We start from the raw sequence: 17239 nt of genomic DNA, 5'->3' as shown, positions 1-17239 counted from the left end.
AGACTTCAACACTCCTTTCTCAAAAAGTGATATAACAAGTAGACAGAAAACCAGGAAAGATACAGAAGAATTCAGAATACCTTCAACCAACGGGATCAAATGGCAGTAATAGAACATTCTACCTAAAAGAACAGAATACCCCTTCTTTTCAAGTACTCATGGTACATACATCTTATAACATATACATATAACATAGATCATATGTTAGACAAAAAAACAAACTTCAACAAGTATAAAAAAAATGGAATCATGCAGAGTGTTTTCACTGACCACAATGGAATCAAACTGGAAATCAATAAGAGAAAGATAACAGGAAAATATCTAAACACTTGGGATCTAAACAACACACTTCCAAATCAACAGATTCTCGTTATTCATGCAGTCCATATTTTTTAATTTGCCTACTCACTAAAGTTTATTTGTAATCCCCAAATCAATACTTGTGATCATTCATGGATATGCACAGGAGAGCAAAAAATGTGAGTTGCCTGATGCATGTGTTCACAGCTGAGGTCAAACAAGGTGATGCTATATCATCTTGTTTCATCTCACAGACTTAAGTGTCCTTTTCACAGTATTTTTAGTACCATGTTTTCCAAATTATTGTACTTTCTGTTGGTGATTTTGCTATTTAAAATGGTCCCTAAGTGTACCATTAAATGCTGTCTAGGGTTCCTCAGGGCAAAAATGCTGCGACAAGCTTTATGGAGAAAATATGTATATTAAATAAGCTTCTTCACCCATGAGCTATAGCGCTGTTGACTATGAGTTCAATATTAGTGACTCTCTCACACACACACGCATACATATGTCTTTAAACAGAAACACACATAAAGCAAGATTATGTATTCATTGGTTGATGAAGATGTTGTGACCAAAGGCTCACAGGAACCCAACTCTGTATTTCCCCTAGGAGCATAGTTCAATTTTGACTAATTCAGTGTTCACAGTGACTTTATAGAACATAAATACTGTGAATAATGAAAATCATAATTCATGGAACAAAGAGGAAGTCTCTAGAGAAGTAAAAACTACACTGATATGAATGAAAATACAAATAATCAAAATGTGTGGGATACGTCTAAAAGAGTGCTAAGAGGGAAATTTATATCACTAAAGCAGAGCAAAATAAAACCAAAGTCAGCATAAAGAAGGCAATAATAAAGATACAAACAGAAATCAATGAAAAGAGAAAGACAATCAAGAAAATTTTTAAAAAGAGCTGGTTCTTGAAAAGATAAAAAGAATGGACAAATCTCAAGGAAGACAGATAAAGGGGGGGAAAAAAGAAATACAAGTTACCAATATCAGAAATAAAAAGGTGATATTACTATAGACACTGCAGACATTAAAAGGATAACAAGGAAGTACTACGAACACTCTACACAAATAAATTTCACAACTCAGATAAAATGGACCAATTGCTTGAAAAACACAAACTGCCACAACTCATCCAATATGGGATAGATAATATGAATACCTCAATAATTATTAAGGAAATTAAATTCATGATTTAAAAAATCCCCAAAAAATAAATCTCCAGATCCAAACAGTTTCACTGGAGAATTCTTCCAAATGTTTAAAGAAGAATTACCACCACTTCTAAATATTATTTTCCAGAAAAGCAAAGAGAAGAGAACACTTCCTAACTCATTTTATGAAGTTAGTATTACCCTTATACTAAAATCTGACAGTAAGTACTCAAAAAATAAAACTATAGTCCAATATCTTCATGAATACAGATGTAGATATAGACAAGATTATTCTAAAATATGGAAAGATTATTAGAATAGCTAAAACAATTTTGAAAAAGAAGAATAAACTGGGAGGAATTAGTGTATCTATATTAAGACTTAATATGGAGTTACAATAATTAAGACTGTGGTCTTGGTGGAGGTACAAGCACATGGATCAATGGAACAGAATAGAGAAACCCAGAAACAGATGCTACAAATATACCCAGTTGATTTCTTTTTTTTAATTTTATTTTAAGATTTATTTATTTTCTTTATTTCTCTCCCCTTCCCCCCCACCCCAGTTGTCTGTTCTCTGTGTCTATTTGCTGCGTGTTCTTCTCTGTCTGCTTCTGTTGTCAGCGGCACAGGAATCTGTGTCTCTTTTAGTGTCTCTCCATGTGTGCAGCGTGATTCCTGGGCAGGCTGAACTTTCTTTCACACTGGGCGGCTCTCCTTATGTGGCGCACTCCTTGCATATGAGGCTCCCCTACACGGGGACACCCCTGCATGGCAGGGCACTCCTTGCGTGCATGAGCACAGCGTGTGGGCCAGCTCCACACGGGTCAAGGAGGCTCGGGGCTTGAACAGCAGACCTCCCATATGGTAGACGGACGCCGTGACCACTGGGCCAAGTCCGATTCCCCCAGCTGATTTCTGACTAAGGTGCAAAAGCAACTCAAGGAAAGGAAGATAGCCATTTCAAAAACTTGTTCTACAGCAATTAAACATCCATTGTTAATAGGCAAAGGGGGGGGGGGGGGAACAGTTTGACCTAAGTCTCACATCCTATACAAAATTAACATCAAATGATTCATGGACATACCATGAAACTTGACCTAAGTCTCACGTCCTATACAAAAATTAACACCAAATGGTTCGCAGGCATAAATATAAAATGTAAAATGATAAAACTTTTAGGAAAAAAAAATAAGAGAACATTCTTTGGGATCTGGAACTAAGCAAAGAGTTCTTGGACTTGATACCAAAAACAAGATCTACAAAAAGAGACTAATTGTTAAAATTGGACTTTGTCAAAATTAGAAAGTTTTACTCTATGAAAGACCCTGTTACAAGAATGATAAGGCAAACTACAGAATGGGAGAAAATGTTTGCAATCACATACTTGACAAAGGACTAGAATCAAGAATATTTTTTAAAAACTCTCAAAACTAAAAATACTTAGAATACTCAAATTTATGGAGACAGAAAGCATATTACAGGTTACCAGGGGCTGGGGTGGAGAAAGGAATGAGAAGTTATTGCTTAATGCATATAGGAGTTTCTGTTTTGGGTGTTGAAAACATTTTGGTAATGGATGGCAATGATGGTAACACAACATTGTGACTGTTGTTAATACCACTGAATTAAACACTTGAAAGTGGTTAAGATGGGACCTTTTGCATTTCAAATAGGTAACCACAATAAAAAATTTTTTCAATTCTCAAAAAAGCAAAGAATCCAGTCAGAATACAGTCAAAAGACATAAAAAAAAAAAAACAAACCTCACTGAAGCAAATATATTAATGGCTAATTAGTACATAAAAATATGTTTAACATCATTAGCCTTTAGGAAAATGCAAATAAAAACCACAATGAGACTATCACTACACACCTATCAGAATGACTAAAAATAAAAAAACAGTATCTACAAAAATGCTGGAAAGGATGCAGAGAAACAGTATAACTCATACACTGCTGGTGGGAATATAAAATGGTACAGCCACTCTAGAAAAAATTAACCCTGCAACTACCACACAGCCCAGAAATTGGACTCCTAGACATTTACCCAAAAGAAATGAATACTTACGTTCACATAAAAACCTGTCCACGAATGTTGTAGCAGTTTTATTTGTAATAGCCCCAAACTGGAGACAACACAGATATTTCTCAATGGGTGAATGGTTAAACTGCTTTATGTTCTTACCATACATAGAATACTACTTAGAAATATAATGAGCTATTGATACTGGTAACAGACTAGATGAATCTTCAGAAAATTATGCTGTGTGAAAAAATCAAACTCCTAAAGGTTACATCATATATGATTACATTTTTATAACATTCTTGAAATGATGAAGTGTGAGAAATGGAGAAAAGATGAGTGGTTTCCTGGAGTTAAGCAGGATGTGAGGGACGGCGGACTTGACCCAGTGGTTAGGGCGTCCGTCTACCACATGGGAGGTCCGCGGTTCAAACCCGGGCCTCCTTGACCCATGTGGAGCTGGCCCATGCGCAGTGCTGATGCGCGCAAGGAGTGCCCTGCCACGCAGGGGTGTCCCCTGCATAGGGGAGCCCCACTCGCAAGGAGTGCACCCCATAAGGAGAGCCGCCCAGCATGAAAGAAAGTGCAGCCTGCCCAGGAATGGCGCCACCCACCGGAGAGCTGACACAACAAGATGACGCAATGAAAAGAGACAGATTCCCGTGCCGCTGACGACAACAGAAACGGACGAAGAAGATGCAGCAAACAGACACAGAGAACAGACAACCGGGATTGGGGGGGAAGGGGAGAGAAATAAAGAAATCTTTAAAAAAATTTTTAAAAAAAGGAGTTCAAAAAAAAAAGACGGATGTGAGGGCAGGAAGAAAGTGGGTGTGACTTTAAAGGGCAATATGAGGGATCCTTGTGATGAGAATGTTCTGTATATCGGCTGTCTCAATGTGAATATCTTGGTTGTGATATTGTACATAGTTTTCTAAGAAGTTATCATCAGGGAAAACTGGGAAAGGGTATGTGGAATCTCTCTACTATTTCTTACAAATGCACATGAATCTACAATTATCTTCAAATAAAAAGTGCACATGAAAATCACTGATATAAAGGCGGTGACCACCAGAGGTTCTGAGGGGAGGAAGAGGGAAGAATAGGTGTGCCATAGCACATTTTGGGACATGGGATTTGTTCTGCATGACGTTGCAATGATGGATATAAGCCATTATACATTTTGTCAAAACCTTTAAAGTTGTGCAGTGCAAAGTGTAAACTATAATGTAAACTATAGTCCATGGTTAGCAGCAATGCTTTAACATGTGTTCATCAATTATAACAAATGGACCATACAATGAAAGATGCTGTTAATGGGGGGAAATGGGGAAGGGAGAGGGAGGTATATGGGAATCCCCTATATTTCTGATGTAACATTTATGTAATCTAAAGCTTCTTTAAAATAAAAAAAAAATTCAAGAGTATACGTGAAAGAAATTTCTTATATATAGGGTATGGCTTAGTTCCTTTGAACCTTTATATATATGGAGAAATACACATGTATATATATAGTATATAGTATATGTAGTCATATAAATTAACCCATTAATATTATTAATTCATAAATTAAATTATTAATGGTAAGAATTCTACCATCACAGTCCTTCCAGATATTTCTTTACCACTGATTAAGATCAAGAAGTTACAGTACTCTGTGGTCTAAATCAGAGACCACAAGCTCCTTGCGGATAGTATTTATATTTGTCTTCACTTAATCCCCCATAGGGCCTCTGCATTGCCTACCTTTTAGTGAAAAAATAAAAGTATCTAATATGCCCTTTAGTTATTTCTTATTATAATGCTAATGAGAGAATTTGGGAGCATATGTAAGAAAACGATGCAAACCGACATCTCCTTCAACCTCCTTTTTCTTCACCCGCTTTATCTTCTTCTTCAGGACCTTCACGAGAAAGTTAGCAAATTTATTGTTTTCTCCAAGGGCTGCTTGGAAGCCAGCATAGAGTGCCTTTTCTTGGTCCTGAAGTTTGTTGATTTCATTCTTCTTCTCTTCCATCTCTGTGAGAGTCTCATTTATTTTCCACTAAATGAACAAAAACAAGAACAAATAATAAATAAAATGTTTCTGACAACCCAGGCTCAGGGAGCAATATGTAATTCAATGCAAGATTACAATCTAGAAACAACTGTTTAAAGCTTCTTAATTGCGTTTTACATTTCATTTATTTGATTAAAATCTTATAATTCTTTGCTAAAATCAATTAAGTTTAGAATCTGATTGTGGTTTTTTTATGTTTAACTTCTTAAAAAAAATCTTTTTTTAAAAAACTGATATGTGGACTTCAGTTGATATTTTTACATTGTGGTCTCAAAAACAAAAAACAAAAATTCACATTGGTATAAAAGAAAAATACACATTATCTCTTAGTGAAGCTAATATACCTGAAAACTGATGTCACTATTCAGCGTGTGGTATCTATTTAATAGAATCTTTCTTTCTTTAAAACAAAGATCAAGAAATTTAGCTCTTTAAATTTAATATACATATATAATAACTTCTAAGATATTTGATTATATATTGCATTGAAACTTGCTATCATATTTAAGAAACACATGAACTTGTTTTCCAGATTTGTTCAAAAGGACTATACATAATCAAAACTCAGTCTCATATGATATAGTTAGGTTTAATGAAAGCATGATTTTTTAAAATGCATAGATAAACTAAATAGACTCAATTTTTGAAAACTTTATTCTCCTCCCTTACAAACTGTTAGACAAAATTCACTAAAAAATCTAATTCATTTGTCTCTGAACGAGGATACCAAAGGCAGAGAGCAAGCAGAAATAACAGGAAAAAGGAGATAGAGCAAAAATATGAGAAAGAGATGAGGGCTAGAACAAGGGGAGGAAATTACATTAAGAAGAAAATAAAAGGAAAAGAGAATCAATTCCCTCTGTAACTAAGGGTGCAGCCAGCTGGCTTTCTCCTGCCCAATCGTACTTGCATATCCTGTTCCTCTTTGTCTAATGAATTAACCCGCTCTTGAAGTATGTTCTCTTGTTTTTCAAAATTCTTGAGGAGAAGCATTTCTTGAAATAATGTGAGATGGTGCAGGTCAGCTAACTTCATCTTAGTATCTAGTTTCAGTTTCTGATGTCTCAGGAGATGGAGTTCTGCATCAAAAGTGACAATCAGTTCTTTAATCTGAGGTGGAAAAAGATTTGCAGATATGTTAGAAGTTAAGGAGAATAGGTAAGTGTGTTCTTAAAACTAAGAGCACTAAGTGGGTAAAAGTTACGGTTTCCTATTATATCCTCATGACTGATGAAGAATTACAAGTGGCCTAGTCATATAAATAAATTAATTAATGATATTAAATTTACATAATTAAATGGTAAGAATTCTGTAATTATAATTCTTCTAGCTATTTTCTCATCATTGATTAAACCATCGATCAAGAATGCCCTTCTCATAGTATTGTGTGATTTAAATAAAAAAGTATGAGACTTTAGAAGATAGTGTTTGTATCTGTCAGTCTTCCTTTTCTAGAGTTGCATAACAAGTTACCACAAACTGGGTGGCTTAAGATAATAGAAATAGCACAAACTTGGTGGCTTAAAACAACAGAAATTTATTATCTTACAATTCTGGAGGCTAGAAGTTAGAAATCAAGGTGTCAGTAGGATCATGCTCCTTCCAAAGGCTCTAGGAAAGACTCCTTTCCAACTTCTGGTGGCCCCAGGTGTTCCTTGGCCTGTGGCAACTTAATTCCAATCTATGTCTCCATCACATGGCCTTCTTCCCTCCAATTCAAGTTTCCCTTTTCTTATAAGGGCACCAGTCAAATTATAACCCACCCTAACCCAGTATGATTTCATCTAATCTAATTACATCTGAAAAGATCTTTTTTCTAAATAAAGTCACATTCACAGGTATTGGGCATTAGTTCTTGAACACATCTTTTGGGGAAACACAATTCAGTCCACAATAGTCCACCCTCTATCCCTGCAAATTCACGTCCTTCCCATGTGCAAAATTCATTCACTCCATTCCAACATCATGTAAAGTCTTAACCCATTCCATCATCAACTCTTCTGAGTCCAAAATCTCATCTAAATAAATTTTGAGTGAGACTTGGAATATGATTCATCTGCAGAATATGCCCTCTATTGGGGCAAAATTCCTTTCTGTCTGTGGACCTGTGAAATGGTAAAACAAGCTATTTGCTTCCAAAGTACAATAGAAGGGCTGGCACAGGATGGGCATTCCCATTCCCAAAGGGAGAAAATGGAAATAATAAAGGCTTTGCTTGTCTAAAGCAAATTTGCAACATAGCAGGACAAATTCCATTAGGTTTCAGGGCCAGAGAATAATCCTCCATGGCTTGATGCTCTGTCTGAGACCTCCTAGGCTCTGCCCCTTGGTCCAGTGTGGTGGCCAAGCACTCTCTGGCCTCTGAAAACTATGATTCTTCCCTTGGGGTCATTTTTCCTTCATTTTGTCTAGTCCTTTCCCTTTCAGTCCAGGATGCCAGTGTTTCTGCTGGTATAAGATTCTCTAAAACCTTGTTAATCTCTGTGCAATTCTTGGGGGTCTAAGCCTTCAGACAAGAGGGTCCTCCACAGATCTTTCTGGATAACCTCATCTCTATTATTGGCTTCTGTTGAGATAGTTCATTGGTTCCACAGTTCACAGCCTAATCTTTTTAGCAAATAATTGTCCACTCATATCCTTGACTCTGTCTCCGGGCACATTATTTGGATGGCTGAGCATTTTCCAAATCATCAAATGCTGGTTCTTTTTTGCCTAATGATTCTTTCCTCAATTTTTCTCTTTCCTCTTGTTTTTTAATATAAGCAGCAAGGAGAAACCATGCTACACCTTGCACCTTTTGCTTGGAAATCTCCTCAGCAACATGCAAGTTCACTGCTTATAAGTTCTACTTTACAACCAGTGGCTGAACGAATTCATCCAAGTTTTCTGCCTCTTGATAACAAGGATAGTCTTTATTCCAAGTCCAATAATGTATTGGTCATTTCTATAGCTTCATCAGAAGCACCCTAAATATTCATATTTCTACCAAACATCTCTTGAAGACAGTCTAGGCATTTTTTATCAAACACCTCAAAATTGTTCCAGCTTCTACCCATTACCTAATTCTAGAGCCACTTCCACATTTTTAGGTATTTGTTATAGCACCATCCCACTTCCAGTAACAAAATCTGTATCTGTGTCTGTCCAAATTTCTTCTTTTTATAAGGACACCAGTCATATTAGATGAGGGCCTACCCTAATCCAGAATGACCCCATCTTAACTAATTGTATCTGCAAAGACTCCATTTCTAAGTAAGGTCACATCCACCAGTACCAGGGATTAGGACTAGACCCTATCTTTTGGGGGGCCATAACACTGTCTTCTGTTTATCCCTTTCAGGAATCTCTATATTGCCTTTCATATAATAAGCACTAAATAAATATTTTCCATAACTTTTGGTTTTGGAAACTTTTAAACTTACAGAAAAAGAAACATATTTAAATAAATGAATATAATCTTGGAGGTACAAGATTATATGCAATCTTCTAACCAACATTTTAATCAACCTTCTAATTTTACAGATAATGAAATTAAGGCCAAAAATGCATTTCCTGAGGACAGAGATAATTACTAAAACTTGGGATAAAAATCTAAATATCCCAAGTCCTGGTCTAGACCTTATTCCACTACCTTCCTAATGATTCTTAAGTACTCAGTTTTACTTTGTTTTTGGCACAGCTCCTCCACCAGCTTTCCCACCCCCTCCTAAAGGAGTCAGAGAGGTCAAAAGAGAGCCCCAAGGGCTGATTCTCCTGAGGAAACTATTAAAATAAGAAGACAAGCCTTTCCTATTTTTTATCAGGCTGTACACGCTAGGGAGGGTCAAATGTCAAAAGCCGATAATGAGTGAGGGCCCAGCCTTCCGTTGAAGAAGAGGAAGGGATCTGAAGGTTTGAGGCAGTGAAACTCCTAGAGAAGTTGAGAATGCTAAAAAAATAAGAGATAGAGAGAGAGAAGGAATAATTAAACTTTTAAATAAGTGTGGCTTTAGACAGCAAGAAAAATAAGTACAAAACATGAGGTGCTGACTATACATGCAACTGGAGTTTGGAAAAGAGGAGAGAATAGGTAAGGCGAACAGTAGACACCAGAGAAAGTTTGCAACTTTGCTGAGCCCTGGATGATAACTTTAGAAGATCATTGCAGACAGAAGAGAATAGCAAAGGAAAAAGCACAGAAGTAATGTGGATAATGGTTTGGGAAGAAAAGTGGGAGTGGGGAGAGGCAAAAACAGTAAGAAAAGAGGAAGTAGAGATCAGGGGTGAAGAATAAGATTGGGGAGTGAAATGTGGTGCCTTCACAGGGAGCAGCTGGAAAGACACAGTAAGGATGGGAACTCATTAGGGCTGGTGACAGGGAGCTATCTACCCAAGACAAGTTTCTCTTCAGATTCAGAGCACTTCCTGTACAACTGCCCCAGCCTGTTTCCTGATTTTCCTAGAAATAAAATATTTGCCATAAAGGTCCAGAACAATTTTGAACCTGGTCATCACCATGACACTCCCACCAATGGGGCAAATCAAACATTGGAGAAAGAAGAGAGATGCCCCATGTTCTCTGGAAGGTTTTTAAATTGTGTTCCACCCATCATCTGAAAGCTGCTCTGCTGATTCCCCTTTGCCATGACTTCAGTTAGATGCCAACTAACATGTGGTTGCCCTTCATTCTTAGTAAGCTTTCCAAAAAGAAAAAAATGAAAAGTTCCAAACTTCTGGGTTGAGAAAAATGATTTTCATAAGGTCAGAGCTGGGGAACAGGCCAAGCCATCAGTGAGAGATGGGCTGGTCAGGGTTTAGGAAAGGTTAATGTAGAGAAATGTAGACAAATAAATATGAAAATCAATCTAATTCTTTCCCCGTTCTCCTGTCTTTCAGCATTAATTAGGAACAGTCCCATCCCTTACCCTGTTGATCAAATACTTTTGCATATACAAGTGTTTAATCTCATCCCTCTTTATTATCTCCAGTTCCACATCTGTTGGCTCTGTCTTTTCAAATTCTGTTAACTTTGGAATATCTATGCTGTATGTTGATGCCTTTGATGATCTAGTCACTGAATCTCGTGACATTAAATCTCCATCCTTTCCATGAAAGGGTTTTTGGAATCTCCCACCAGGGCCTTCATAGCTTGCCATTGGAAGGGACTTTTCATCCTGCCTTTTCATCTCCTGTTGCTTAAAGTCTAGTAGAGTTCTTTCGTCATAGTGAAATCTCTTCTCAGGAACTTCTTCGGGGAGTATCTGAGGGATTTGGGGAATGCGGATGTGTTTGGATATGTGAAGAGTTGACTGAATGTTCTTCAGTTCTTGTACAAGGCATTGTATTTCTTCAATAACAGCGACTTTAAGGTCTCGAAGAGCAAGGATACATTTGTTCATGTGCATTTTCTTTCCATGGACCTGAAAAAAAAGAACAGGTAGGAAGTAAAATGACAATCTTCTCACAAAGGACAGTTTTGAAAAATGATTTGCTTCTGTACTTTGAATGGTAGGCCTAGCAAAATTTCAACATAAAAATATTTGATCTTTTTTATCAACCCTGTTCATTACTACATTACCCTTTTCTCTAGAGTTTGGGCTTTGTCCCATTTACTCCCTGCAAGATGGGAGGACAGTGTAGATGTGACCTATGTTATCCCTCTGCTCTCTGTTTGAATGGCTCAGAGAGCTGAGTTTCTCATCTAGGAAAGTCCTTCCTGAAACCTTGTATTCAGCAGGATGCTTTCCCCAGGGAGGGAAAGGCCATTCTTTGGCCAGGAACACCCAAGTAACTGCCTTTCTCTGCTGAAATCTCACATCCCTTTGGCATAGTCTCACCGTGGGCTACTCTCCTGTAGGACTACAGTTTAGCCTATTTTCATTCTGCATTTTGACCACATGATTACTCATTTTCCTTGTGTATGCAGAGGCACAATCCTAGATTTCAGGGTCATGTCATACCAAGAGATTCCAGGACAGGGCCTCTCCATGTTTCCTTCTCCTTCCTTCATTTAAGGAAGGTTGTGCCCTCTGCCTCCCACCGCAAGTACTATACATACCCATTACTCTCTCATTGCCAAATCTCTCTGCTGTCTGTGTTTTCCAAATGCCCCGATCAGAGCCTCAGGACATATGCAACCCTACTTCTGTGTGCAGTGGAAACAGATGGTCCAAAAGCCAGAAAGGGTTACTTTTTATAGATTTTTTTAAAAGTTTAAAAAGTAAAAGTTCTAAAGGCACTTTTCCAAAGCAACCTGACAAAACTTAACTATATATTAACTATCTATAAAGTAAAAAAACAGTAACAATATAGAGGAGATGTTTTACATACTTGATAACAAACCTTTAAAGCATTAAGGATTTAAAGTCTAAAAGCCAGCACTTAGGTGGGTGGAAGATCACCTCTGAAGCCCTGGAAGATTGAGGTCTATGCCTACAAGAAAGTGCCCAAACCTATCATCTGATGGCTCCCAGTCCTCCTACATTTTGAGTCTTCTTTACAGACACTCTTTCTAGTTTTCCAAATACCACACAAACCTGAAGACTGGTGGAGGTGGGTGAAGTACAGAAGGGAATATTTAATAGATTATTTGTATAAAGCTCGAGACTTTCAATTTTTTCAAATTCAACCATTATAATAATGACCACTTATCAAATTTGATCATTACAATAACCCAAGAGGTGGACAAGATAAGTATTAATGTTGTTAATTGTTATTAATAACTTTTTTTAACAGATGAGATAACTGAGGCATAGAGAGATTTTGTGACTTAGCAGAAATGGAATCAGAACTCCAATCTTCTGACTTGCAGAATAGTGAATAGTGTACTCTACATTATCCCATGCTGCCATTTTAATAAAGTGAATACAGTGTAATGTAATTCAGTTCAAATATCATAACTGTCCATATTCTCTAGCAAGACTATGAAATTTCAGTTTGGATGACTCGCAAATTTTGGTCATAAGACATTTATCTATGATGATGGATGGAACATGACGGATGAAACAAGATTTACCTTAGAGGAATTGCTAGAAAAGCAGTCTGCCAGTCAGAAAGAGAGACACTTAAGAGTTACCAATCCATTCCAGTTCAGGTATCAGGGTCACAAGCAAACTAATGACTCACATAGGCTCTGAACAAAAGACATTTACTCACATAGAGAAGATATAGGAAAAGGCCAACCTGATAGTGAATGTTGGTTCCCCATGGTCAACAGATCTCAATCTACTGGCGTACATGAGGAGTTGTTTTCATCTATGTACACAATTCATGAGTGTGTGTGTGCTCACATACCATAGTAGAGGAACATGGTAGTGGAGAGGTCCTATTCCCTGACCACCAGGGACAGATATACCACCAGGGTGTGAGCCAGATATCATAAAAAATGCCTATTTTCATCAGACTGTCTCATGTGAATATTGTTTGAGACAACATGAAAAGGAATGTACCAGCAGTCTTTTTATCTACTAGGGACTGTTTTATCTGGCCAGGCTAACACATCTGGTCCTAAGCACAGGATGTATTTCTGGGTCACAGGGAAAGGTGGCAGGCTGGACTTGGACCCTCCCCTACAACACAATCCAAATGGTAAAACTAATAAAATGCCCCAAATGTCCATTTGACTAGAATTACACAGTTATGAAGAATGAAAATTTATGGATATGAATTGCCAGGTTAGAGTCCACTGCTGGCATGTACAGTACCTTTTGTGAAACAGAAAAAAAGACATTCTTTCAAGACACTTTTTCCATTTTTCAGGAAATGATAAAATATAGAAATATACTAAATCTGCAATGCAAATGGCACTCTCTCCAATGTGATACCTTGAAGTGTGTACCTTGCACAACCATCCTGGGTGGCCCCAGGCCAAGTTTTCCTAAAAATGGTGACTCAAGTATCTTCTAACTGGCTAAGTACAAAAACGTCATTTGTCAGTTCAAACGGGGTTTAAGGAAATAATGTGGCAGGGAGAGGAAATGTTAGTAAGAAAATAGGGATCAGAAATGAGTATAATTGGAAGTAGTTTGGAAGAATGCAGTTAGCTGTGAATCACCCACAAATGTTAAGAAGTCCTTGGTGGTCCATGACAGCCAAAGAATTTATCCAGTGAGAATGAGTTTTAATTTCAGAGGTTCAAAGTCCATAAAATGTAATGTTTTCACCCTTGAAACTGGTATTAACACATGTAATTAATTTACAAATTTGTTCTGTCATGTTAGCTGACTAATTACAGACAAATATTTTTCTCTCTGGCCTCAGTATCCTTATTTTTAAAAATAGGTCATTGTTCTAAATAATCATGAAGGCATTTTTCAATTCTAAATTTCTATGATTATATGTCCTTGCTGACCAGATAGGAAAGTAGATGGTTCTAGGAAAAATTAATTAAAAACTCAGGATATTTCCTCAGTGTCATAAAACCAGTGAGTAGGTACCATAGTATCCAGGATTCCTAGTTCCTCTTCCTTCTTGGCAGCATTTATTCTCATGTGCTCAGGTATCTTGTAGTCTGGGGCTGTCTTCAGATTGAAGTCTCCCATATGCACCTGGGCCTCTTTGATGGCCTGAATATCTTTGGGATCTTCAAAGTCATCATCAGGTTTACTCTTGAATCTATCAGAAAAGTTAGACAACCCTTCAAAATAACAATAAATTTTCTAATTTGTCTACTTTAATACAGATATATATTCAAATTCAACAGCAAGGCAAAAGTACAATCCTGAGTGTAGAATGCCAGTTTTGTCTATAGGGACTACAATTTTAAAAAATCATAATGACTAGGGGAGCAGATGTGGCTCAAGCAGTTGGGTGCCTGCGTCCTACGTGGGAGGTCCTGGGTTCAGTTCCTGATGCCTCCTAAAGAAGATGAGCAGATGCTGTAATAAGCAGACACTGCAACTCCTGAAAAGAGATGCTGCAACTGCCACAACAAGCAGACACAATGAACAGATGCCACAACAAGCATATGCCACAACCATCACAACGAGCAGATGCTGCAACCAGCAAGATGCCTCAACCACCACAACTAGTAGATGTTGCAAGCAGCAGATGCTGCAACCACCTCAACCAGAAGATGCTACAATGAGCAGATACCACAACCAGCAGACACACAACCAGCAGATGGTGCAGCTAGCAGGGAGTAGATGTGGTTCAGGCGGTTGGGCACTTGCCTCCCATGTGGGAGGTCCTGGGTTTGGTTCCCAGTGCCTCCTAAAGAAGATAAGCAGACACAGTGAGAAGACAATGAGCAGATAGAAGAGGAGCCATCCTGGAGGGGGGGCTTAAAAATAAATAAATAAACAGGAAAATAATGACTATTTTGAAAGCATACCAGGAAAATTGAATAATTAATTAAATAAAACCAATCACCAGGTGGTACTTAAATAATGTGAATCATTGCTGGGCTTTGGTTGACTTCAAAGTAATTCATGTTAACGCTGTTGCTCATTCCCATCAAATAAATTAAGCCTTGGAGGTTGTGTTGGTCAGAGTTCTAATTAAACGACAAAGCCTAGCCAAGCTGACACATGAAATTAATTATCACAGAGGTGAAATGATATTTTAAATCATTAAAAAGTTAATGAAACTTTATTATTACATAAATTACATAAATAGTTATTACATACATAAAACTTTCAAAAGTGGCATCCAATTGTATCTGATAGTATAAACAACTCCTCCCTCCATCCCCTGCCAGTGTGCAGTTTTGTGACTCTCTCTTTCCCATCCGAGGTAGAATACAAGGAGTCCTAGTGGAGAGTCAGGACTTTTACCCCCATTACCATGTTTTCAGTGGACAAAAAGCACTAATGAGACATTCCTGCCTCTCCAAGCCAAGATACTCTCAAAGGAGGAATAATGCCTAGCTTGGACTTCTATTCTCATCTGGCATAATGGGTGGTACACCTCTCCTTACTCTGTTAGAGTCAGAGAAAGTCAGCTAAAAACAACATATAAATAAAATCCAGAGTCTTGTAACATAGTTCTCAAAAGTTCAGGTTTTAATTTTTCAAAAAATCACACATTTTACAAGAACCAGTATGATCTCATGTTAAATTTTTAAAAAACCCAAACAGATGACAACAAAGAGATGGCAGACAGAATTATCTGACAAGTATTTTAAAGGATTTTAAAGCAACATCATAAAAATGCTTCAATGAATTATTAGGAAAACATGTAAAATGAATAGAAAATCAGAAAGAAACAGGAGACAAAGAAAAAACAAATGGAAATTTTAGAATAAAATTTTAGAAAAAAATGCAATAAGTGAAGTAAAAACTAATGGATAGGATCAAAGGCAGAATGAGGGAGACAGGATAAAGAATGTGAACTTAAAGGTGGAACAAGACGAATTATCCCATGTGAAAAATAGAAAGAATAGAATAGAAAGTCTAATGTCAGAGACTTAACATTTCTATTCTCAGAGTTCCAGAAGGAGAGGAGAAAGACAGCAGGGCTGAAAGGGTTAAAAAGTACTCTAAGAAATAATGGCTAAAAATTTCCAAATTTGGCAATAGAAATAAACCTATAGATATAAGAAGGCAAACAATCCCCAAATAGAACAAACCCAAAGACAACGCTACTAAAATATGTAGACACATTTCTGAAAACTAAGCACACAGACAAATATAAATCTTTGAAAGAATCAAGAGATAAAATGACACCTTATATGTAGGGGGAAACCATTTGAATGAAAGCAGATTGATATTAAGAAATCACGGAGGAGAGATCCAAGATGGCAGAGCAGGTAGCAGCAGGCTGCACTCGTCCTCCAGACATGGCAGGAAGACAGGCAGGCTTGCCAGGCATAAAGGAAGCATGGAATGATTGGCATGGGTGACCAGCAAGGGGCCTAGCCAGGTGCTGATGGCCTGAGAGGGAGCCCCATTTTCTTTTTTTTCTCCTCTTCCTTTCCTTTTTCTTTTTTTTTTTTTTTAATTTTCTTTGTTCCCTTTTCTTTTTTTAAAATGTTCTTCCTTTTCCCTTTTCCTTTATTCTTTTTTCAGTTAAACAAGTATAATTCTAAAGATTTAGAATAAGTGGAACCAAGTGTATTTGTTGGCCAAAGGGATGCTGATGCAAAATACCAGAAATTGGTTGGTTTTTATAAAGGGTATTTATTTGGGGTAGGAGCTTACAGATACCCAGCCATGAGCATAAGTTACTTCCCTCACCAAAGTCTATTTTCCCATGTTGGAGCAAGATGGCTGCCGACAGCTGTGAGGGTTCAGTCTTCCTGGATTCCTCCCTTCCAGGGTCTTGCTCCTCTCTGGGTTCAAGGTTCCTTTCTCCCTACAGCTGGCTTCTCCTTCCTCTGGGAGCTTACTTCCTGGGACTCCAGCTTCAGTCTTTAGCATCAAACTCCAACATCAAAAACTCTCAACTCTGTCCTTTGCCACACCTTTTATCTGTGAGTCCCTACCCGCCAAGGCATGGGGACTCAACACCCTAATGACATGGCCCAATCAAAGCCCTCATAATAACTCAATCACACCCAGGTACAGCCAGATTATAAACACAACCCAGTATCTATTTTTGGAATTTATAAGCATATCAAACTGCTACACCAAGTGTCAAAGAGCCTTAACACAAAGCAAACAAAAATAAAACTCTAGGCAAGAAAGAAAGTGACCAACAGAGTAAACCCATCAAGTTAAACATATGGCTAGACTTCAGCAAAAAATTAAAAGTCATACTAAGAAA

At 37.5% G+C, this 17239-nt stretch overlaps 1 protein-coding gene across 2 annotated transcripts in view; it reads right to left on the bottom strand.

Annotated features, from left to right (window-relative positions):
• Window positions 1-17239, bottom strand: part of CFAP44 (cilia and flagella associated protein 44) — a 216979-nt gene that overhangs the window by 21920 nt on the left and 177820 nt on the right. For both annotated transcript variants that reach the window (XM_004475584.4, XM_058295842.2), the window contains exons 25-28: window positions 13972-14149; window positions 10462-10956; window positions 6464-6667; window positions 5347-5542 (exon numbers count right to left, since the gene is read on the bottom strand). In XM_004475584.4, coding sequence (XP_004475641.2) covers window positions 5347-5542; window positions 6464-6667; window positions 10462-10956; window positions 13972-14149 — 1073 coding nt within the window. The remainder of the gene's footprint in view (window positions 1-5346; window positions 5543-6463; window positions 6668-10461; window positions 10957-13971; window positions 14150-17239) is intronic.

This window comes from Dasypus novemcinctus, chromosome 4, assembly GCF_030445035.2.
Source record: "Dasypus novemcinctus isolate mDasNov1 chromosome 4, mDasNov1.1.hap2, whole genome shotgun sequence".
Classification (NCBI taxonomy): Eukaryota; Metazoa; Chordata; class Mammalia; order Cingulata; family Dasypodidae; genus Dasypus; species Dasypus novemcinctus.
Note: the sequence above shows the minus strand (reverse complement) of the source record. Positions and strands in the feature narration are given on the sequence as shown.